This window comes from Anomaloglossus baeobatrachus, chromosome 3 (genome assembly GCF_048569485.1).
Source record: "Anomaloglossus baeobatrachus isolate aAnoBae1 chromosome 3, aAnoBae1.hap1, whole genome shotgun sequence".
Classification (NCBI taxonomy): domain Eukaryota; kingdom Metazoa; phylum Chordata; class Amphibia; order Anura; family Aromobatidae; genus Anomaloglossus; species Anomaloglossus baeobatrachus.
In genome coordinates this window covers 663330770-663355824 of record NC_134355.1, presented here as the reverse complement: position 1 = coordinate 663355824, position 25055 = coordinate 663330770, and the positions used below count along the sequence as shown (strand labels likewise).

Here is a 25055-nt window from a genome sequence, read left to right as displayed (position 1 = left end):
CAATGCTAGAGATGGAAGATTCCCTATGAGGCAGAGGGAGTTATTTTGGACCCTCACTGGCCTATGATCCCACGGTCTCCATCTTTTTAAGCAATCATAAAAGCACAGTTGACCACAGTTTTGTGCACTTCTGAAAAGACAAGCACCATTGATCACAAATCAGATCATGTCCAGAGTAACTCTGCTGCTTCATTATAGTGAATAAATCCCTCAGGGGTATCATCTGATTCATGTAATTTGGATATTTAGATGGAAACCCCAATATAAGTGATCAGCATAGAGCACAGGATAAATGTTATTTAAAATGTTCCAAATAAAAAGTTCAACTCAACCCACAAAAAAAAATAATTCCTCACTCAGGTCCGTCATTATCATGCCGACTCCAGACTATCCACATTGCAGAGTCTGGCAGGTAACCTGATGCTTCTTAGTTGCTCAGCAAGTCGGGTATTAACTGTTTAGCAGTCTTGGGTTTAGCAGGAGTCAATTCCTGCTGGCTGGTGAATGTCTGCTGGGGTTACAGGTTTCTGACATCCTATCACAGCCATCTCCGCCATTTAAAAGATGGAGAAACCTAAGATCAGATGCTGAATATAGCTCTAGTTCTGCTCCAGTGCTATCGGTCTTTGTGCGTGGTGATCCAGCTGTTAGTAAATGGTTTTATGCTATTTGGAGTGCTGTGGATATATCCATGTTGTTTATTTCCTCCCTGTACTCTATTTCTCCCTGTCCTGTCTTTTCCCCTGTGTGTGCTTGCAGTGAGTTTGAGCTTTGTTTTTCTCTGTCTGTCAATATTTGTGGGATTCTTTACTTCTGTCTCAGCCTTTCATGGGCTGGATAGACCAGAGCGTCTCAGGAGATAGGGCCATGTTGACAGTCCAGACCTGGCTACCATCGAGCCTACCTCTTGAATAAGGGACAGTTTAGGGCCCCTAGTCTAGGCGCCAGTCTAGGCACCCTTACTCCTGGTTACTGTGTCATACCCGTCACCTGTCAATGGAAATATAATGGGATTCTGCTAAGCACATGTGGGTTCAAGGTGCTCACAAAATTGAACCCTTCTAAAGAAATTCCTTGAGGGGTCTTTTGTGGGAAAAATGTGCTCAACATTATAAAGTTCTGTGAACATCCTTGGAAGTCAAGGTGCTCACGAAACATCTACATAATTTCTTTGAGGGGTCTAGTTTCCAAAAGGGGATCAAATGTGTGGGGGGGTTTCCACTGTTTAGGTACATTAGGGGCTCTCAAAACGTGACATGGCTGGTGTTCACTATTGATGCTAGTCAATTTTGCGCTTGAATAGTTAAATGGTGCTCATTCCCTTCCGAGCCCTTTCATGCACCCAAACATTAGTTTTCCCCGTCTTTGGGGTATCTCTGTACTCAGGAGAAAGTTCATGAAAAATTGTACAGTGTGTTTTCTCATTTTACTCTTGTGAAAATGCAAAATATGAGGCTACAGCAACAATTTTGTGCGAAAAAGTAAAACTTTTTTTTTTACATCCACATTTCTTGAATTCCTGTGGAGCACATAAAGGGTTAATAAACTTGTCTTGCATGCGGTTTTGAGCAATTTGAGTAATGCAGATTTTAGAACTGTGACACTTTGGGTATTTTCTGTCAAGTAGGCCTCCCAAATTCACTGAAATGTGATATGGGTCATAACTTTGTTTTGTAAATTTTTTTTGGAAAAATTAGAAATTGCTGATAAACTTTTAACCCTTCTAACGTTCTAACAAAAAAAAAAAAAGATTAAAAAATAGTTCTGATATAAAGTATAGATGTGGAAAATGATATTATTTTTGTGACATATCTCTCGAAATATGAAAATTGATACATTTTCAAAATTATCACCAAATTTCGGATATTTTCACAAATAAAAGAAAAAATATTATCTAAAATTTACCACTTTCATGGAGTACAATATGTCCCGAAAAAAACAATCTCAGAATCATGGGATTTATCGAAGCGTTCCAGAGTTATTATAACCTCATAAAGTGACAATGGTCAGAATTGTAAAATTTGGCTCGGCCAGGAAGGAGAAAACAAGGCTAGGGCGGTGAAGGGGTTAAAAGCTACATATTATTTAAATAATTTGTTATATGAAGTTGGGTTTTTTTTGTTACTTTTTTAGGGAAAGTCTGAATCTGCACAGTATTTCCATGATGAGAACTTGATTGCACTTGTGGAAAATCTTTTCACTGCTGGTATGGAGACCACTTCAACCACCCTGAGATGGGGTCTTCTGCTCATGATGAAATATCCAGAAATCCAAAGTAAGAATAAGGCAACACTTTGTGGTTTTCTAATTGCTTGTGTGGTTGATGATGATGGCCAAGCAGTGCTCATCAGGGGTTATCTTCCTCACGGCCATAGACAATCAATGGAGGTTCTGGCTGCAAGAGCTTGACAGCAGGAATAGATATTGCAAGCCAGAAGGAAGTGATGAAGAAATTCTAATTATAACGTTTTCTTATCATATAAAATATATATGTATTTATCATCTGTAGTCCTAATTCCACTGGCTGCTATTGAGAATAGTCAGTGGGCATGGTGACATACATGAATGCAGCTCTGGAGTATAAAACAATAACTAACTCAGGATCAGTAATATAATGTATGTGCACAGTGACTGCACCAGCAGAATAGTGAGTGCAGCTCTGGAGTATAAAACAATAACTAACTCAGGATCAGTAATATAATGTATGTGCACAGTGACTGCACCAGCAGAATAGTGAGTGCAGCTCTGGAGTATAAAACAATAACTAACTCAGGATCAGTAATGTAATGTATGTACACAGTGACTGCACCAGCAGAATAGTGAGTGCAGCTGTGGAGTATAATACAGGAGGTAGCTCAGGATCAGTAATGTAATGTATGTACACAGTGACTGCACCAGCAGAATAGTGAATGCAGCTCTGGAGTATAATACAGGATGTAACTCAGGATCAGTAATGTATGTACACAGTGACTGCACCAGCAGAATAGTGAGTGCAGCTCTGGAGTATAATACAGGAGGTAACTCAGGATCAGTACAGGATCAGTAATGTAATGTATGTACACAGTGACTGCACCAGCAGAATAGTGAGTGCAGCTCTGGAGTATAATACATGATGTAACTCAGGATCAGTAATGTAATGTATGTACACAGTGACTGCACCAGCAGAATAGTGAGTGCAGCTATGGAGTATAATACAGGATGTAACTCAGGATCAGTACAGGATCAGTAATGTAATGTATGTACACAGTGACTGCACCAGCAGAATAGTGAGTGCAGCTCTGGAGTATAATACATGATGTAACTCAGGATCAGTAATGTAATGTATGTACACAGTGACTGCACCAGCAGAATAGTGAGTGCAGCTATGGAGTATAATACAGGAGGTAACTCAGGATCAGTAATGTAATGTATGTACACAGTGACTGCACCAGCAGAATAGTGAGTGCAGCTCTGGAGTATAATACAGGATGTGACTCAGGATCAGTACAGGATCAGTAATGTAATGTATGTACACAGTGACTGCACCAGCAGAATAGTGAGTGCAGCTCTGGAGTATAATACAGGATGTAACTCAGAATCAGTAATGTAATGTATGTACACAGTGACTGCACCAGCAGAATAGTGAGTGCAGCTCTGGAGTATAATACAGGATGTAACTCAGGATCAGTACAGGATCAGTAATGTAATGTATGTACACAGTGACTGCACCAGCAGAATAGTGAGTGCAGCTCTGGAGTATAATACAGGATGTAACTCAGGATCAGTAATGTAATGTATGTACACAGTGACTGCACCAGCAGAATAGTGAATGCAGCTCTGGAGTATAATACAGGATGTAACTCAGGATCAGTAATGTAATGTATGTACACAGTGACTGCACCAGCAGAATAGTGAGTGCAGCTCTGGAGTATAATACAGGATGTAACTCAGGATCAGTACAGGATCAGTAATGTAATGTATGTACACAGTGACTGCACCAGCAGAATAGTGAGTGCAGCTCTGGAGTATAATACAGGATGTAACTCAGGATCAGTACAGGATCAGTAATGTAATGTATGTACACAGTGACTGCACCAGCAGAATAGTGAGTGCAGCTCTGGAGTATAATACAGGATGTAACTCAGGATCAGTACAGAATCAGTAATGTAATGTAAGTACACAGTGACTGCACCAGCAGAGTACTGAGTGCAGCTCTGGAGTATAATACAGGACGTAACTCAGGATCAGTACAGGATCAGTAATGTAATGTAAGTACACAGTGACTGCACCAGCAGAGTACTGAGTGCAGCTCTGGAGTATAATGCAGGAGGTAACTCAGGATCAGTACAGGATCAGTAATGTAATGTAAGCATACAGTAAATGCACCAGCAGAATAGTGAGTGCAGCTCTGGAGTATAATACAGGAGGTAACTCAGGATAAGTAATGTAATGTATGTACACAGTGACTGCACCAGCAGAATAGTGAGTGCAGCTCTGGAGTATAAGGCTGTGTCCGCACTTTGCGTCATCCTAGTTGCAGTTCAAAATGCACGTTTTGGCATTAATTGATTTAGCCAAAGTTGCCTTTTTCAGAAATTTAGCGCTAAAAACGCATGCGTATTGACCGCGTTTTAAATGCGTTTTAGCGCTTTTTACATGCTTTTTCCACCTGCGTTTTGACAGATGCGTTTTGAACATCAAGACACTGCTAAATAAATTTTAAATAGTCAAATAGAATGAAAAAAGAGAAAAAAACTCAAAACATTTAAATTTTGAATTAATAAAGAAAATAGTTATATTTCATAAAATTATAGCGGTTTTATAATATTTATTGCTAAAATAGCAATAATATCATAATTTTCATTAAAAATGCATGCGTCGCATGCAGGAGGGGGCGGAGCGAGCTGAGCGGGGAAGTGTGGGCTTCCTGCACGTAACTAGGATAAATATCGGGTTACTAACCAATGCGCTTTGCTTGGATACCCGATGTTTATCTTGGTTACCAGCTTGTGGCAGGCTGCCAGCAATGGCTCCTGCACACTGTAGCTGTAAAAAGCCCTGCTTTTTGCTGCTAGAACCGTTCTCGAATGTAACTAGAACTGTCGAGCTTTTAGCAAAAAGCTCGAGTTCTAGTTCGATCAAGAACAGCCCCAAAATCACTCGAACCGCGAACCGCGCTCAACTCTAATCAAAACGCATGCCTTTTGGCATGAAAACGCTGCAGTTCAAAACGGAACTAAAATGCACCTGAAACGCAAAGTGCGGACACAGCCTAATACAGGATGTAACTCAGGATCAGTAATGTAATGTATGTACACAGTGACTGCACAAACAGAATAGTGAGTGCAGCTGTGGAGTATAATACAGGAGATAACTCAGGATCAGTAATGTAATGTATGTACACAGTGACTGCACCAGCAGAATAGTGAGTGCAGCTCTGGAGTATAATACAGGAGGTAACTCAGGATCAGTAATGTAATGTATGTACACAGTGACTGCACCAGCAGAATAGTGAGTGCAGCTCTGGAGTATAATACAGGAGGTAACTCAGGATCAGTAATGTAATGTATGTACACAGTGACTGCACCAACAGAATAGTGAGTGCAGCTCTGGAGTATAATACAGGAGGTAACTCAGGATCAGTAATGTAATGTATGTACACAGTGACTGCACCAGCAGAATAGTGAGTGCAGCTCTGGAGTATAATATAGGAGGTAACTCAGGATCAGTAATGTAATGTATGTACACAGTGACTGCACCAACAGAATAGTGAGTGCAGCTCTGGAGTATAATACAGGAGGTAACTTAGGATCAGTAATGTAATGTATGTACACAGTGACTGCACCAGCAGAATAGTGAGTGCAGCTCTGGAGTATAATACAGGAGGTAACTCAGGATCAGTAATGTAATGTATGTACACAGTGACTGCACCAGCAGAATAGTGAGTGCATCTCTGGAGTATAATACAGGAGGTAACTCAGGATCAGTAATGTAATGTATGTACAGAGTGACTGCACCAGCAGAATAGTGAGTGCAGCTCTGGAGTATAATACAGGATGTAACTCAGGATCAGTAATGTAATGTATGTACACAGTGACTGCACCAGCAGAATAGTGAGTGCATCTCTGGAGTATAATACAGGAGGTAACTCAGGATCAGTAATGTAATGTATGTACAGAGTGACTGCACCAGCAGAATAGTGAGTGCAGCTCTGGAGTATAATACAGGATGTAACTCAGGATCAGTAATGTAATGTATGTACACAGTGACTGCACCAGCAGAATAGTGAGTGCATCTCTGGAGTATAATACAGGAGGTAACTCAGGATCAGTAATGTAATGTATGTACAGAGTGACTGCACCAGCAGAATAGTGAGTGCAGCTCTGGAGTATAATACAGGATGTAACTCAGGATCAGTAATGTAATGTATGTACACAGTGACTGCACCAGCAGAATAGTGAGTGCAGCTCTGGAGTATAATACAGGAGGTAACTCAGGAAAAGATATGCTATGCAATATTACATTATTAGTCTTTTTTAATGTTTTTTATACTATACTATAAAAAAATAGCTGAAAGTTAGATATGGGCTTTTTAATTACCATTTGTCTTGATTATCAATAAAAATGTACAGCATGAGCAATCATGAAGATATTTTTCTTTTCTTAGGAAAAGTTCATAATGAAATTGAAGCAGTGATCGGCTCCTCTCAGCCTCAGATAGAACATAGAAAGCAAATGCCGTATACAGATGCCGTTATACATGAAATCCAGAGATTTGGTGATATTGTACCCGGAAGTGCTCCCCATATCACCTCTCGGGATGTCACCTTCAGAGGGTATTTTATTCCTAAGGTAAGGTCTAGGTTGCTGTAGCATCTCAGCACACATTTTATGAGGCTCTTTCTGCTTTCATAAAGCAAAATGTTTAGCTGTTCTTGCCATGGTGAGTTCCCAGCAGTAAGTGAAATGGTATTGTAATGCTTGCCTGGATCAACAGACTCAGATGGGATGTAATGGACAGGCTAGAGGGAAGCCACTCACCAAGCAGGACCCCTAGAACCCTGAAACCCTTTAACCCCTATACAGGGATTTGGAATTACACAGGGCCCTGGTGATCACTACCTGTGGAAGGCTGCAGCCCGATGAGAGTAGTCGTCAGGCAGGGTCAAACCAGGAATTGCGGAACAGGGACAGAATCGGCAGGCAATGACAAAATCAGAAAACGGAGGTCATATCCGTTTCGGGCAGCAAGGTACAAAAACAGTAGACAGGAGGGTAGTCAGAAAACACGCAGAAGTCAGCACACAGGAATCACAAAACAGAATAGGGCGGACCAGAAGCCAGGAAATCAGAACTATCTCTGGCAGAGGTCAGCAGACAGGAGGGGAACTAAGAAGGGTGTCATGTCTTCCCATTGGCTGCAGCTGAATGATGGTACGTCAGCTGGGAGACACCTGCCACCTATAGTCAGCCAGTGGTACTGCAGATCCCCAGGAAACCCAGACCAGTGGATGAGCGGAGCCTGCGCCCACCAGCTCCGCCGGCATTGACTCCTCTCCCATCACCAGCACCATCCACGGCAGGAACATGGCGTCGCCTGGCGATCAGAGTAGAAGTCGATGGAGCGGAATGATGGTGACGTAACAGGTATACATGCTTGCGGGTAGTCCACCAGACTGAAAACCCTGATAATATCTCTATGTTCTAGCTATGTGGCATCCCTGAGGCATCAGGTGCCACAGGATATTGCATCCAGTAACAGGTGCAGTGCTAATTCCAGGTTCCTGGAAGACCAGTGCCGGTAAACACCAAACAGCATCATCCCAAACACACACTTTCCTTGCTCTTCTCCCAGACTGGGTAACAGGCTAGAGATGGACCTGATAGATGGCCACCCAGGTGTGGGACTTATCCAGTCCACTAGTCAAAAACCCGGGAGGGAGAGGGGATAGTTCAGTCAGTTGACAGTTGACAGGGACATTTGAAAGTGAGTCAGGAGTTGACGCTGAGTCAGGGAGGGTGTGAGGAGACTCAGGTCCAGTGAGAAACACATAAAGTGACTTGTTGGGCTCAAGGAGTACGGTCGGCAGGGAGAGTACGGTGAAGTACTCACGGGACCAAGCATCGGTGGGGTGCAGAGCCCTAGTTCAGGAAGATGCTTCAAGCTCACCTGATAAATCTGCCTGGTGAGTGGACCATCAAGAACCTCACCGACATTAGTCTCCGGGGCACAGCAGCAAAGAGGGAGTCTGGGAACGGGGACAGAGGTCCAACCCAATAGAGGTTCAAGCTGCCTGCCATATGGGCCAGGACTGTGACGACAGGAGGGGACCCCAGAATGCTCCAGGTCACCGGGACCCACCATCTACTGACGGGTGCATGGAAGTAAAGCTCAACAAATCACCACACTGGCACTGGGACAAAAGGAATACCGGATTACCTGAGGCCTAGATTGGTAGAGACCAGAATCAGCTGGGTTGCAGCCTCACGGAACCAGTGAGTAAAGAACAAGTTAAACTGCAGCCCCTGTGTTGTCTGATTTCATCCTGCACCTCTGCATCACCAGTATTCACCATACTACCACCACCATCATTCTCCCCTGGGGCTTAGCTCTACTTGCGGAGGGCCATAACATCCAAGCTGCTTATTTCTACCAGCCACAGCAGTGAGAGAATTTGCACCAGTAGCTTTCCCCATATAGCCGCATACTGCAAGTGGCGTCACGAAAAACATTGTATTCTTATTTTTTCTTATTAACCGGGGCATCAGCCTTTCCTATGACATGCCACATGATACAAGGCCCGGGACAGAGTACCCTACAAGCCCTGGGGTGCGTCAGCTTCACAGGACATTTCATAAATGACATCCATATTTTTAATAGGCTCCTTATCTACCTCTGAGTAGCTAGACTAAAATTTATGAGGACATACAAAAAAAATGTGAATGTACCATATTTGTTGCTAGAATTGTATATACAATATATGTTTATGAACTGTTATTACCACATTCACAAGATTGGACAAGCTTTGGTTGAAAGCCCTGCTATCTATGTATGTAAAAAAGTGCAGTTATTGGGATTTCAGATTTAAAAAGTTTCCCATGCACACAGAATACTAAAGCTTTTTAAGATTATCACAAATCAAGACATTCCGTAGTTTACTTTATGTAAAAATTCTGCTATCTTCCTGAATTGTTACGTGTTGATGTGAATACCAGCTCCTCTGTTCAAAGCACAGAGCACAGACATTTCCAGTCTGTGCTTTGAATGGCTTAACCAGCAGCTTTGCAGTGTGCTCTATTGTGTGACGTTATGGTAGGCATGGCTGAGTTTACAGTGATTGGAAATATGCGCAGAGAGTAAAGGCCGCTTTACACGCAACGACATCGCTAACGAGATGTCGTTGGGGTCACAGAATTCGTAACGCACATCCAGCCTCGTTAGCGACGTCGTTGCATGTGAAACGTACGAACAACCGCTAACGATCAAAATTACTCACCTTATCGTTGATCATTGACACGTCATTCTAATCCCAAATATCGTTGTTGGTGCTGGACGCAGGTTGTTTGTTGTTCCTGAGGCAGCACACATCGCTACGTGTGACACCCCAGGAACGACGAACAACAACTTACCTGCGTCCTCCGGCAACGAGGTGTGCGTCACTTTCTTTCGGCTGCACTCTGCCCCTCCGCTTCTATTGGACGGCTGTCGTGTGACGTCGCTGTGACACTGCACGAACCACCCCCCTTAGAAAGGAGGTGGTTCGCCGACCACAGTGACATCGCTAGGCAGGTAAGTCTGTGTGATGGGGACTAACAAGAATGTGCGCCATGGGCAGCTATTTGCCCATGGTGCACAAACGACGGGGGCGGGTGCTTTCACATGCGACATCGCTAGCGATGTTGCTGTGTGTAAAGCCCCCTTAAGGGAGAACAGGCAGTGAAAAAAGATTTATATTTGGCGCGACATAGAAGAAGTAATCTTATCAACTCTGAAATGCCCATCAACATTTGAGAACTAGGTTAAATTACAACACATTAATACCTTATCTGACTCATTGCTTCCTGAATGGTGCCAGTCTCAGCACCTGTATCATTATTGACAGCAGGCGAGTGACATGATAGTACATATTAGGTGAAGTGGAAGGAATGTTTCCCCAAAAATAAGACCTACTTTGAAAATAAGCCCTAGTAAGAGTTTTTGGAAATTTTTGTATTATGCTTAAAATACGAACACTATTTAAAAAATAAGCCCCAGTTTGCTGCTCCATAAAGAAGGGTCCAAGCAGCTAAAAAAACCTAAAAAAATACAACAGTACTTTTTCATCAAAGAAAGTAGACATCCCCCCGAAAAACCATACATGCCCTGGACAAAAAAAACGAAAAAAAAAACCCTCCCAACTCACCAGACCCCCAAAAATTACAGTCGGCAAGTGCTGACTGTGGATGGGTTCTCAGACAGAGATCTGCATTGCTGTCAGGTCCCTCACCTTTTCAGATGCATTGCATTGCAGCTCCCACAAACAGATCAGGTACCAATATTGAACGATACTTCTTACAGTCACCAGAGGGAGCCAACTGCTGTAGAACACAAGGGGACCTGTGTTATGATTCAGTGACTGAGGATGATCAAAAGGGGTAAAAACTATGAAACCCAGAGAATCACGAGAGTGGTTGGAAACTGAGCAGACTACCGACCTCACACTGACAAAACAACTAGAAGTAGCCGTGGGACATGCCTACGATTACCTAGTCGCCTCGACACAGCCGGAGAGCTAATTATCCCTAAATAGAGAAAAACAAGGAATGCTAATCTGCCTTGGAGCAGTTCCCCAAAGATTATAGGTAGCCCCCAAACATGTAAAGCCGGTGAAACAAGATGAAACACAGTACACAGGTAGAGAACAGATTCAGCAAAGATGAGGCCCAAACTATCTAAATAAGAAAGGACAGAAAAGAGCACGGTCTACAACCGCGCAAAACCCTAACAAAAAAACAACACACCTGATATGAAAAACTTAGACTACACAATCTCTCCCTTACTATATCAGTACTCAGATGTTACTGGGATCCAAGCAAAACACTAATATAGAGGAAGGACTGAAATTAATACCAAGCATGACAAAACATTGCAGAATATGGAGCTGGGTACACAGACATTCCCAGCAGGGTATTTCAACACCACCCAGAACTCTACACAAACAGAAACCAGGAAACAAGCCTTAGTACCACAAAAATAAAAACAACAAGAAAATGAAAAAAAAAACAGCAAGAGGTGCAAAGACACCTCTTATCTGCAAGGAGTTCAGGTGGAAACAGAAGATAGGGTAGGCTCCAGAATGTCCACAGCACCTCAGGAGACAACATTTATCACTGGCCCAGACCTAGAAAACACTACTCAGTTATATAGGCTGAGTCTGAGCAGCCTGATTTCCAATCATCATCAGCTGTCTGGCTTCTTTTAAGCAGACCAACTCTACTGCCAGCACTGGCCACAAGAGGGAGCCCCAACCCGGAACCCAGTCCAAATGTGTTTACAACAAACCTGACAGCGATGCAGATTTGTATGTGAGAGCCCATTCACTTGCCAATTCTAATTGTTTGGGGTCTGGTGAGTGTGATTCTTTTAGGGGGTGTCTGCTTTCTTTTGGGGGCAAACTTAGCAGTGCATAGTGAATAATACATGTAAGCAGGAAATTCAAACTATTGTTAATATGGTCTATACCCACCACTATAGGACTGGTCTGCACCATGAGAATAGCAGGTCAGATAAGAGAATTTGCAAAATGTTAATCAGAATGTGGTCACATGATTGTATTTCAATGAAAATTGTTTTTTTTTTTTTTTGTTCAAGAATAAATGTGAACTGTTGCTCATGAGAAAATATAAGATACCCCCTGAAAAAAAGCCCAAGTGCATCTTTCGGAGAAAAAAAAATAATATAAGACCATGTTTTATTTTCCGGGAAACATGGTAGAGAGAAACCTTTTGGGCAGGCATTTAACCATCTTGAGACTGTAGAAGTCTCAGAATGAGGGGCACTGCAGCCAGAAACTTGAGATGCTGCCCCCTGACTGCTGGCCCCTATGCATGTTTAAATAGAGGTCTCCCCCTAGAAAGACACAGACCTGCCGCCCCCGCCTCCTGTGGTGTGACTGGCCTAAGCCCCGCCTCCTGGATACATATCACCGTGCTGCCCAGCTTCCAGCCTCTCGGCTGCAGGACCCGGACCTGTTTGGGCAGCCGGACACAGAGACCCGCTCCTGGAGGCGGTAAGAGAGCTATCAGCAGGGAGGTAAGCGTTTCAGCTCACAGCACTGTTAGCTGTGAGCGGCTCCCTCTCTGCTGAGGCACAAGCGATGTGTGACCGGTGAGCGCGGCGTTCTAAGGGAACTACCCGCCCGCTGGTCCGCTTGTGCTCGCCATTATTTAACACCCTCACGCCCCACCCCCCCCCCCCTCAACCCCCCCCTCCTCCCCTAAAATCAGCATGGAGGAAAGCGTTCTGCTCACGGCGCTGTTTGCTGTGAGCGGCTCCCTCCCTGCTGAGGCTCAAGCTACGTGCGCCGGCGAGCGGCGTTCTGAGGGAACTACCCGCCCGCCGGTCAGCTTGAGCCGCCATTAAGTTTGAAAAAGAGCGCTTCGCGCTCTTTGTCATTGGCCCCGCCCACCCGCCGCCCAGCCACCGCCGACCAGACACCGTCGCCAGTGCCGAGGAGGAGCTGGGTAGGGCTGTGTGCGCTCTGCACGGCACCTAAAAGGTGTGCCTCAGAGCGCAGCTGAAAAGCTCCGTTCTGAGGCGCATGGTGCCGGTAGAGAACGTGCGCTCAGCCTGCAGCTCCTGCCATAGACAGAGCAGGAGCTGCCGGCAAAGCGCACGGAAGTGACATGTCACTTCTTAGAACACAGCGATTCGGGCAACAGCTGAATCGCTGCGTTCTACTATGCAACGTGCGTACGGCCTCTGCACAGTCTCCATAGACTGTGCAGGGGACGCAGGACGCATGAATTAGGCACACAGCCTAATTGAAGTGCAGACTCAGTGCAGTCCCTGTCACAGCGCAGGTTGGAGGCACTGTAGGGGGGAATGTAGTATGCAGGCACTAACCTGCAAGAGTTCAAAACGCCCCATCCCACACACACTGAACTTCCCCTCCCCTCCGTTTGTATGCCCCGGGAATGCCAAGGGGGCTAGCCTGGGAATGAACCAGGGACCATGTGGGTCTCCCAGTGAGCGGGCGGGTTAAGGGATTCTGTTAGGACTTCAATGTTCAAATTGAGGGGGGCTGGTAGTGAACAGGGGCAAGAAGCAACAGTCAGCAGGTGGCGTGTTTTCCCTCCTGCTGATACCACACCTACACCAAGCCCCCTCCCAGGCCAAAACACACTCCATTTGACATTATGACAATGGTGACTGTTAACAGCCCCGCCCCGTTGTCACACAGTGGATTTCAGCATGTTATGGCGGCGGTGGGTGCGGTGCCGACTATCGCGTTGTACGGTCATGTGCAGGGGTCACGGTAGCAAGCTTTGGCATGGGTAGCCACCATGTCCGGAGTCTGTCATCTTAACCCTTGGATAGGTGTGAGCGTCGTCGTAGCAGGCGTTACGTGGGTAGATCTAGATCCAGTCGTCTTGTCATTTCCGGAATCACCAGGTGAGTACCCTGATGGGGAGTGCGGGGTGGGATAAGTGCCCCTAGGGAGGACAATGTGATGTCACAGGTAACAGGCTTCCCGCCCAGCTCTACATGTTGTCACTAAGTTATTTATAACAAACAATGTTATTGGTGCTGAGGGAATCGCCTTCCCCCGTTTTCTGTTAAAAGCTGTGATGGTATCTAGCATTCCTACCCCTTGTAGACAGCATTCCACAATCTACCTGCTCTAACTGTAAAGAAGCCTTCCCTATTTCGGAGGATTAAGTTTGGTGGCAGTTTATTTATATTGACCACACGGGTATTTATACAAATTATTATTATTTATTATGCGCCATATAATTCATGGCGCTTTACATGCGAAAGGGGTTTTTACATAATACGTACCAGTATAATAATCATAAACCATACAAGGCACGGTCTGGTACAGGAGGAGAGAGGACCCTGCCCGCGAGGGCTCACAGTCTACAAGGGATAGGTGAGGATACAGTAGATGAGGGCAGAGCTGATTTTGCGGCGCTGTATCAGACTGAGGGTTACGGCAGCTTGTAGACTTGTCGGAAGAGGTACAAATGAGATATCCTCTGAGACGTCTTTCAAAAATTAAACATATCTTAATTTTTCAACCTTAGTTTAATACAGGCGGCCTCCATTCCTTGTAATAATCTTGTTGCCACCGGTTAACTGACCCTTCAAGTGATTTATTGATTAGTGACAATATTATGGGATCACGGGATCTAACCCCCCTGTTTTACCCCTGATTTCATGCTGTAATTGAAAGAAGGGATCGATATTGGCCACAGTTAGTTTTATCGAAATGTGAGAAGTATATCTCTGTACATTTGCATGGTTTGATTGTTTTTCTAAAACTGCTTCTTTTTTGTAGTGAAGTAATTTTCATCCTTTTGTACTAGATTTTCCCTCTTTGGTTAATTACGTATGTTTTAATTGGTTTTCCTTACCGTAAGAACCGAAAATAAACAAGTGAGATGGGAAAACCGGCAATGTTAGCTATTCGCAGAATAATTATGCCCGCTAATATTTTCTGGACAATTACTTCCACATACATATTCTAAAAGGTATAAATTCACTTTTAGTTTTTGTGTGCGTTGCATGGATTGGGGACGCTGCCCCATCGGGGCTTACGGTCTGGATTCCCTATCTGTATGTTTATGGGGGTGTGGGAGGAGGCTAGAGTGCCCGGAGTAGACCCACGCAGTCACGGGGAGAACGTACAGGCTCCTTGCGGATGGTGTCCTTGGCGGGATTTGGTCCCAGGTCCCCAGGGCTGCAGCTAGCCATTGTGCCACCGTGCCATGCCATAATAGTTTCAAGAGCAGGAACAGACAGATTTGCAGATGGAGTATTACGGCGTTGCAGGGCCAGCTGTTTGGGATCATTTGCGATACAAAGTGTTTATATAGTTATATATAAAAAAAAAAAAAAAAAAATGCTCCTTATGCTGGGCCCGGGGGGACATGGTCCATTAACCTAACTTTGATTGCGCCTTTCCCCCTATTTCGGTTCCAGCTACACAAAAAGGGGGGTGGACTGGGAAATAGGAGAATGACCAGTGGTCCGACGATGCCGGTGGGTAAAAGCCTTAACCAACTACAGCCCTTTCCTCGAATAAGTAATCAGGCTGATTAGGTTTTTGTGGCTTGGAATGATTATGGGTCAACGCAGGGTTGAAGGCAAAACAGGCATCTGGGTTCCGGGTTTGTATCGGGCACCTTATTGCAATCCCAATCTCAGGTATTTTGGTAACTCAACCCACCAGCAGGATCAAGGTTGGAGTTCTCAGCTAGATGGTGGGGTGCTCGGTGAAGTTAGGCCTATGATCCGGGCCTCCATTTTGCATTGACCTGACGGTTCTATGGTACGTTATTCAGCGGGTGTTGCTCTGGTGGTTGATGTGCGTGACGATTTTACAAGCCACCCTCTAGTAATACACGCCCTGCAGTATTCAGCGAATGTGCACCAATTTCGGTTGCAAGCAAACTGTTACGAGGTCGGTCTTCCCATTTTTAAATTGCGGAACGGTACTGAAGCGATGAGGGTCTTGTGGGGTGAAAGGTATTGAAGGGTTGGATGATTATGGTAAGCGAGTGGAGCACAGTAGGCCTATTCTTTTTTAGCCGAAGATTGTTTGTTTTGTTTTTAAAAAAAAAAAAAAAAAAATAAAAAGAAAAAAGTGGGGGTTTGGATTGTTCGCCCCATTGCGAATCTATACATTGATATTTTGGATCTTTTTCCCTCACTCGGCGGGTGTCCCGACGTTGTCGTTTATGTCTCTTAGGCGAGCGGGTGTATGGGACCAGTTTTTACCCATGACGACGGCCCTTCATTTTAGCGTTACGTAGTTGGTCCTCCATTTTGTGGGCTGGTTTTTGGTTGGTAATGCGACGGTTACTCGTTATTTTGGTGTTTGCCAGCCGTGGTACCCGGCACGTACTCTCCCAGAGTTGGGGTGCTACAAGGCTTCAGGAGCCAGCATACATGAGCACAGTTTTCAGTGGATCAGGTAACGACAATGGAAATGCATTATGAGGGACGTCAGGTCGGAGTTGGTTTTTTGAAATCGGGTTTTATTCGACACGTAAGGAGATTCAGAACAGCGTACAGGGCTAATGTAAAATGACATGATTGTGATTTGTTTATCCAAAAAAAAAAAAAAAAAAAAATTTTTTGTGGGTTTTTGTCAGTACCACCTTGGAGAGACGAGGTGTTTGATGGTTACGAGAATTCCCTGTTCTGACAGTGTTTTTGCCTTTCAGATCCAAGTCGGCCCAGTGATTGGGTCCGAGGTTACTTCCATGTATGTTGTCTGCGAGGAGAGCGGATCTTCGCCTCTTCGCCTTGGTGGTCGGTTCTTGGTTCCTGTTACAGTGAAAGTAATTGGAAAGGTTGCCGGAGCTTGGCTCAGCTGTGGGTCTATCAGAGGCGATCAAGATTGCGTGAGCTCTCTTTTCTACAACCGACTTGGTGATACACATAGGCTTCAAGTAGCTGGTCCAAGGCCGTCTAGCTAGGCCTCTTACCCTTATCCGGTCAGAGAGGTACAGGTTTCCCTGTTTTAGTGCGGAGGGTTACAACGATCCGGTCGAAGGTTACCCTCTGGCCCAGGGGGATTGGAGCTATGGAAGAATGTGATAAGGATCTCTCCTGGCGCATGGTCGATCAGGGCCTACCCAAGTTGTGCTGTTAATAAAGTGTTTTTTTAAAAAAAAAAAAAAAAAAAAGAGGTTGTTGGTCTGGCACCGCCAGCTGGAAGGCAATATTTGGCTGTCCTTAAGCTCGGATGGGTACACCCCAAAATGATGATGTTATGGATATGGTGGTTTCGGAAATGCCTGGGACGGCTCAGGTATTTCAGTTTTTGGGGGGGGTCGCAGCTTGCTGGCGCGGTGCTGCTCCTTGGCGGAAGGGGTAGAAAAAGTGGTGGTGAAATACCCGCGCCGGACGGCCGGAAGGCGGTACATTTACCTGAACCCCGTGATGTTGGCAAGTTAATGCCTGGTTTAAAGCTGCGACCAAATTTTATGCCAAAAGATGAGAGTGGTTTTTTCTCCATGCCTCTCTCCAAAATGGAAAATTCAAATAAAAGTATTTTAATTTATAAGAGAACGGTGTCGTGTCTTTCTAGGGGGGAAAAATGGTGGTAGTTGGGTACTGGCAGTCTGGGGCTTTGTAGATGCATGGGTTTTGGGGCTGGCAGTGTGATTTGTTTGACAGATACACCTTTGGTTCTTGGACAATGTACAAAGTGTAAGCTGGCAGGAGCTTCGGGATATAATCAATAACAGACCACTAGGATGACTGGAGATAGGTGAAGGGAAATTAAAATAATGAAAATTAAGGTAATGGGAGTGTGGGGACTCATTATAATGACAGTCAGATCTTTTTTTTTTTTGCATGTTTGCCGAAAAAAACCCTTTCAATGGTGATTTGGTGATTCTAGATACGTGCATAGAATATATTAACGTCTGAATGTGTATCTTGCATCATACATAGCTCTTTCACCCACAGGACACAGTTATCATCCCATTACTGCACTCTGTGCTCAGGGATAACGATTACTTTGAGAAACCCAATGAGTTTTACCCTGAACACTTTCTGGACTCAGAAGGAAAGCTGAAGAAGATCGAGGCCTTCATACCATTCTCAATAGGTAATACTATTACTGAGTGCTTGTTTGTAGCAAATGCTAAGGTATTTAGCTTTTGCACTTATAAAGATGTTACCGTAACACATGGTCCAGCTACGGAGATCATAAACAAGCGGCGTTTTTACAGGACCCTCCATGCAGCAGTAGAAGTTATAGGGAAAATTTAATATATAAAGCTGTGTATATATATATATATATATATATATATACACATATATATATATATATATATATATATATATATATATATATATATATACGTGTGTGTGTGTGTGTGTGTGTGTATGTGTCCACTAAAGGAATCTGCACCGTCACATTTACAATTACAAACTTTTGCACCGACACCCCATGTGACTGAGGAAATGTCATAGACTATGTTTTGAGGGGAAAATTTAACCCCGCACTTTACGGTTATTAGCCAAAAAGCCTGCTTGCATTAAAGTCAATGGAGACAGAGAGAGACAGACAGAGCGAAATGGAGACAGACAGAGACAGACAGAAAGAAATGGAGACAGACAGAGAGAAATGGAGACAGACAGAGACAGACAGAGAGAAATGGAGATGGAGACAGACAGAGAGACAGACAGAGAAATGGAGACAGACAGACAAAGAAATGGATATGGATACAGACAGACAGAGAAAGACAGAGCAAAATGCATATACAGACAGAGAGACAGACAGGGAGACAGACAGAGAAATGTAGATGGAGACAGACAGGCAGACAGAAATGGAGACAGAGAGAAAGAAATGGAGACACAGACAGACAGACAGATAGAAAGAGACAGACAGAGAGAACTTGAGATGGAGACAGACAATAGAGAGAAATGGAGACGGAGACAGACAGACAATAGAGATAAATGGAGACGGAGACAGACAGACAATAGAGAGAAATGGAGATGGAGACAGACAGACAATAGAGAGAAATGGAGACGGAGACAGACAGACAATAGAGAGAAATGGAGACGATGACAGACAGACAATAGAGAGAAATGGAGATGGAGACAAACAGACAATAGAGAGAAATGGAGACGGAGACAGACAGACAATAGAGAGAAATGGAGATGGAGACAAACAGACAATAGAGAGAAATGGAGATGGAGACAGACAGAGAGGGAGACCGACAGACGGAGAGATGGAGACAGAGAGGGAGACAGACAGACAGAGACAGAGAGAAATAGACAAATAGAGAGGGAGACACAGACAGAGAAATGGAGACAGAGACAGACAAGCAGACAGAGAGAGATAGAGAGAAATGGAGACACAGACAGACACAGACAGAGACAGACAGCGGGAAAAGGAGATGGAGACATACAGACAGAGAGAAATGGAGAGACAGACAGACACAGAAAGACAGGGAGAGAGAGAGTGGGAAAGAGGGAGAGTGGGAGACAGACAGAAATACACTTAGTTACTATCCTGGGCAATGCCGGGTACTACAGATAGTGTAGTAATAGAAGTATTTCAGATAAGCCTTCTATTGGCTGTGGCTTAGCTAATATCTGTCCTATTGCCAGAGATTCAGGATCTAGACCTTCACCCAGTAATTTTCTAGCATTACTTTCAACAATGGAGACCATATGCCCAATGCAGAGTTAATATAGTGTTACATGGTCCACATTGAAACTAATATATCACATGACTGCCCCCATAACGGGAGGTATTTGTCGATGTTAATGTTCTTGTGTCTTTTTTTACCAGGTAAGAGAAGTTGTGCAGGTGAGACCTTGGCCTTGATGGAGCTGTTTCTCTTCTTCACCACCTTGCTACAGAACTTCAATTTCCAGGCTCCACCTGGGGCTGTATTGGACTTGACCCCCGCCAGGTCCTCAACAAATGGTCCCAAACAGTATGAAATGCTTGCTATACCCCGCAACTAGAACACATTTGTTTTATTATAGTCTGATTAAAACATAATCTCTGGAAGTAGGCAAAAAAAATAAATTTTTGATATTAACATTTTTCCAATAATAGTCTAATTTCAAAAAATATGGTGAATTCTATAGGCGACAAACTTAAGGAGATTCTATAAGTGAGCAGACAACTCATGTCATCATTCTCAAAATAGCTTGTACTTGAAGAAAGTGTTGTATAATATCATCCATGTGTCCTATTAGGGTATGAAGATATTGTAAAATTGCTTCCTACACTTTGTTCACCTCTTCGGTAGTCACTTCAAGAACCACCATGCTTGGAGGCCTGACTATGTATCGCATTCATATGAATAACTGCTATTGACTACTACAGGTTGGGTCCTTCTTTGCAGACCACGTCCACTCAAAGACTATGGACCTGATTGTTCATTTGAAAGCTCTTCTCCTTGGTCAGGGGTTGTTTTGTTTGAAATTGTATTTTCTTTTACCCTCTTAGGCCTCTTTCACATGTCCGTAAAAAACACGCACGTTTTGCCCTCCATGTGCCGCTATGTTTTGCACACGTGTGTTCTCCGCATGCTATTCGTGATAACACACGAAGAACAGGAACTATCTCCTCACCTGTCCCTGGCGTTGCTGTCCATGGTGCTGATCTACGGTCTTCAGCCCTGCCGACTCCCCGCTGCTGCTGCTTCCGGTCCTCTGTGTCATGCATATGCGATGAGCATAATGAGTGGGGGTTGGAAGCAAGTGACAGCAGCGGTGGAGAAGCTGAGTATAGAAATTTATTTTATTTTACAGAAATGTGTTTTCTCCGGTACATGTCACACTGATGTCACATGGATCACATCCGTGCGGTCCGTGTGATACCCGTACTTCCGGAGAAAAATCGGATATGTCTATGTTTGGAGCACATGGACACACGTATGCTCCACATGGACACACAGTCTATGGGAAAACATGCATGTGTGCGCAAACCCATTGATTTAGAATAGGTCTACGTGTGCCTGTGTCTCCGGCATGTATGAAAACAGACGTCACATGTACCAGAGACACAGATGTGTGAAGAAGGCCTTAGTGAAAGTTGAGTTATAGAGGGGCACATTGTAGTTGACTCTGGAGGACCGAGGTCCTGTCCTGCATTACATAGACATCGTGTAATGCTTCATCTACCCTCTGACGAAGTTGTAGGGAACTGAAAAACCGAGACAGAGATTCCAGCTGCAATTTTCAAAAGCTTTTTATCCTGGAATACTGGCATAAAAGCTTTGATAAATTCAGCCCATAGTGTCCAGGCTGTTTTTAAAGTACCGTATTTTTCGTTTTATAAGATGCACCAGATTATAAGACGCACCCCAAATTTAGAGATAAAAAAAAAGGTAAAAAAAAGAAATAAAAATGGGGTTCGTCTTATACTCTGGTGTTGTCTTACTGGAGGGGGGCAGCAGTGGTGGTAAAGCGGGGTCACAGAAGGCAGAGGTTGTGCTGGCGGGTCAGTGGCGTCAGCAGTGGCGGGTCAGTGCCGTCAGCAGCGGCGGATCAGTGGCGGCAGTGGCGGCAGCAGCAGCGGGTCAGTCGTTGAGCAGGCCAGTGCGTTGAGTGTCACAGTCTGTCTGTGATCGCGATTCAAATGATGGCACATGTGCAGATGGAGGTCTCATCCAAGAGCTCCATCTGTGCACGTGCTGACTCCCGGCGCTATCATTTGAAACTGGGACCGCGGTCACACTGGAACACCTGCCGCACAGCCACCCGCCCACACACACAGAGAGGCAGCCGGCCTCCAGGGCAGAGAGGCAGTCGGCACCGACAGGTGCAGAGCGCTGCCACACCCCAGGCCCTTGGGATACTCGGTTCCGGGTGGTGGATAATGGGGGTCGCTGTCACAGGTAGCCGTGCCCGGTTCCGTTACCTGGGGGCGCTCGTTAACAGGGTTATTTTATATGTCACTTGTGACGCCACTGGCGGGTTGCGGTAATAAGATGTCCCGCCGCTGCTGTGGTTTTAGGGACAGATGGTATAGCAGCAAGTGTGATTGCACCCTCCGCCAGTAGGGGCTTAAGTCCCATGTAGGTGTGCTGCGCCTTGTGGTGCGCCAGTAATAAACACGACACAGTTCTTGCAGATTAACTGGTATTTACTCACTGATGTTGCAAGTGCAGTTTGGCACGGCTGGTCAACCGACTTTCCTTTGTCCCAGTGCTGACGTGAGTCCCAGTTGAGCCCTCCGTGCACATGCAGAGCTGATGGTCCCCTTGCCTGAAGCTGACGATGACATACGGCGCTCCGCTCCTTTTCTTTCCGGGCCCAGTATGACAGGCCTCGCGGTCCCTTGTGGGGTAGGCTACTTCTCTGTGCCCTCTCACGGGTCCTATATATGAGGCTGTGTCCCTGAGCCTATGGGTGGTGTGGTACCCTGGAAGTCACCACACACGGCTGGATCAGCAGACCGCCTGCAGCTGTCGTCTACTCTGGGGTCCAGTACCCCATCGTGTGTAGTGCCTGGGATCTGTCTACCCTCAGGCTACTACCTCCTAGTCGCCTTTTGGGGGTCTCCTCACAATCCTCACACCCCTCTCACTGTCTGACTCCTTTCAACTCTCACTCCTTCAACTGTCGTTTTTCCTCTCTGCCAACTCTGCCTAGCAACACCTGTTGCTTCCCACAAGCCACACCCCTTTCCCAGGCTAACAGCTAAGGGATTGGTTCTCACATCTGAGCACTGTTAACCCTCTACATGCTGCGCTCAGGTGTCAGGGAATGTGCCCCTACCTGTGTGTGAGGTGTGGGTTGTCAGCATAGGGTGTTCCAGAAAGCCTTAGGATCCTGCAGATCACTGGGGTAGCATATCCCAGGGTGCTGCATTGGCACCCGGCCGACGGCAGCCATAGGCACCCGGCTGCCAGAACGTACCCGGTCGCCGCACAGACAGCCCAACCGGTATTCTATATTCAGATTTTTGGGAGGAAAAGTGCGTGTTATATTCCAAAAAATATGAAATATCACAGCATACGCAGCTGAAACAGCACAGCCAGGCCCTGATTCAGCTTCCTTTCAGTGGGCTGAGCATGAAATAGGGGATTAGTCGAGAGAAAAAGGAGGAGGCTTTCTTTTTAGTAATTGTGATCCTAGAAGAATTGCATTGATGGAATTCTTTGCTCTAGTTTCATATTGTTTGTGTTGGATCTTGCACCTTTCTATATAAAGCGAGAGCTCAGTAGTCGTAGAGGTTATACAGGTTTTGGAGGAGGAGGGAAAGTTACATAATAGAAACAACAAGGCTAAGGTGAGCTGAGTTTTTCCTTTAGCATAAAGGTAATAAATAACTGCACCTGTCCAGGTACAGATAAGCAGTGACTATCCGGTAGAGGAAAGGTAAAGCAGTCATTTGTAGTGAAGTGCCATGTAAACAGCTAAAATACATTTTGAGAAATAAAAAAGAATGACCAATAAATCATATTCTATATAGAATGTAAAAAAAGCTAGCAGTTTTCAAAGTGAAAAAACAATGGCCTGTCAAAAATCCGTTTAAAATATGAGCCCAGTTGCGGTAGCAGTTTCATATTTGTGCACCCCCAAGATAGAACGTTTCCTAGGAGCAGTATAGTCTAGCGCAGTGCTATAAAAACAGCAGGTATCCAGGAAATGTGTGGCAGGCATGGCTGTTTAGTGACAGTAGCAGCAGTGGACATTAGTACAGGTCAGGGAAGGAGATATATGCCATATGTACAATAATCAACAACAGACCCCATAGCAGCACTAGAGGATAGCACTATTAAAGGGAAACTGTCAGCAGGTTGGATAGATATCAGAATAATATAGGGTAAGAGAGCCTGATTCCAGGGATGTATCACTTACTCAACTGCTTGCTGCAGTTTTCATAAAAGACCTGTTTTGTCATCTGTAGCAGAGCTAAGTCCTCTAGCCTTTGTGTAACCCCGCCCACATCCCTGTGTAACAGCCTTCTGTGTACACTATAAATAGTCAGTAAGCTGCTAATCAGGGGTTTGTTTATTAGTTAGTCTGTTTTGCACATCAGACCTAGTCTTGTAGTGTTCATGTCACACTAGGTATGGGGAAGTAACTAGTGATCGGCAAAAAGGAAGGGAAACCCTGTGTCTAAGGAAGGGGGAGAAGATGTCCCCTTAGCAAGCCTGCTGCTGGGCCCTGGGTTTCCTCACTGTCCTAGATAGGTTCTGCACCTTTGCACCAAGCCTGATACCGGACCCTAGACTGACCATGATCTGGGCCCTTGGTAGGGAGCAAATGAGATGAGCTTTTTGGCAACCCAACTAAATACAAAGGAATAACAAACAAGGGAAGGAAACAACAACTTATCACTATACGACTCAGTAAGAAGTTCAGTAAAGAGCAGCAACGATCCTACTGATAAGTGCAAGCCGCCTGCTTGCATCCGGAGCTTGTGAAAGAACTGAATAATATCATTAGCGCAAAATGAGAGTATTTAAACCCAAAGAGAAATACAGATGATTAGCAACTGAAGGGAAGAGGAGCTCTACTGCGTCCCAAAGGGAAAAGGATGAAATCCTAGCAGAGAAGACATTTAGTACACTGAATCCTGACAGCAGGAATAGAAGAACGTCAGGGAGCTTTTTGCACAGCCAAAGCTGTGACCTTCTATTGCCGGACACCACAAAACTGTCTGTCACCCGTGTCAGTTCATCACCTACAGATAATATACTGATTGTATTGAAACCACAACACACAGCCTCATAAATGACACATCCCTGGATTCAGGCTCTCATGCTCTCACTATATTATGTTGCTCTCAGATTAAAGAGAATATGTCACCTTTAAGAAACGCCTTTAACCTGAAGATAACGAGTTAATCTGCAAGTTAATAGTATTTAAATTTTGCACATTAAACACCACTGCTGGTAGTAAATTAACTATAATCCTCCAGGCAATGGTTGGGTTTAAGTCACGGGGATGGCTCTGGCTGTACAGTAAAAGTTGTCAAGCAGTCAATGGTCTTACACAGCTCCCTATATACAGTATGATGTCCCCCACAACATCCTAAATACTCTATTATAGCCCCCAGTTCTATCTATATAGTATGATGACCCCGCAAATGTATAATCTAAAAAACACAAACAAACAAAAAAAGCAATAAAAATTATTTTCACCCAATCCTGATTCCCAGCTTCATCGCCTCCGTCTTGTCTTCTATACTGCTATGGCAGGCCTTCAGATGTAGTGCGATGAAATTATAGCTTCACGCTCTATCACGGGACTGAATGATGTCGGCATCATTGTGACACTGACACTGTTCAATTCGGCGATCGCAGGAGATCCAGGGCTCTGGACAAGAAGGTCAGGGCTGAAGCCCCATATCTTTGATGCTACCAATGTCCGTGATAGG

General features: G+C 44.8%; 1 protein-coding gene across 1 annotated transcript in view; it reads left to right on the top strand.

The window, feature by feature from the left end:
• LOC142297016 (cytochrome P450 2K1-like) overlaps positions 1-19760 on the top strand; it is a 57947-nt gene extending 38187 nt beyond the window's left edge. Inside the window, exons 7-10 of the mRNA XM_075341225.1 lie at positions 2134-2275; positions 6647-6831; positions 17663-17804; positions 19500-19760. Coding sequence (XP_075197340.1) covers positions 2134-2275; positions 6647-6831; positions 17663-17804; positions 19500-19678 — 648 coding nt within the window. The 3' untranslated portion in view covers positions 19679-19760. The remainder of the gene's footprint in view (positions 1-2133; positions 2276-6646; positions 6832-17662; positions 17805-19499) is intronic.
• Positions 19761-25055: the final 5295 nt, after the last annotated feature.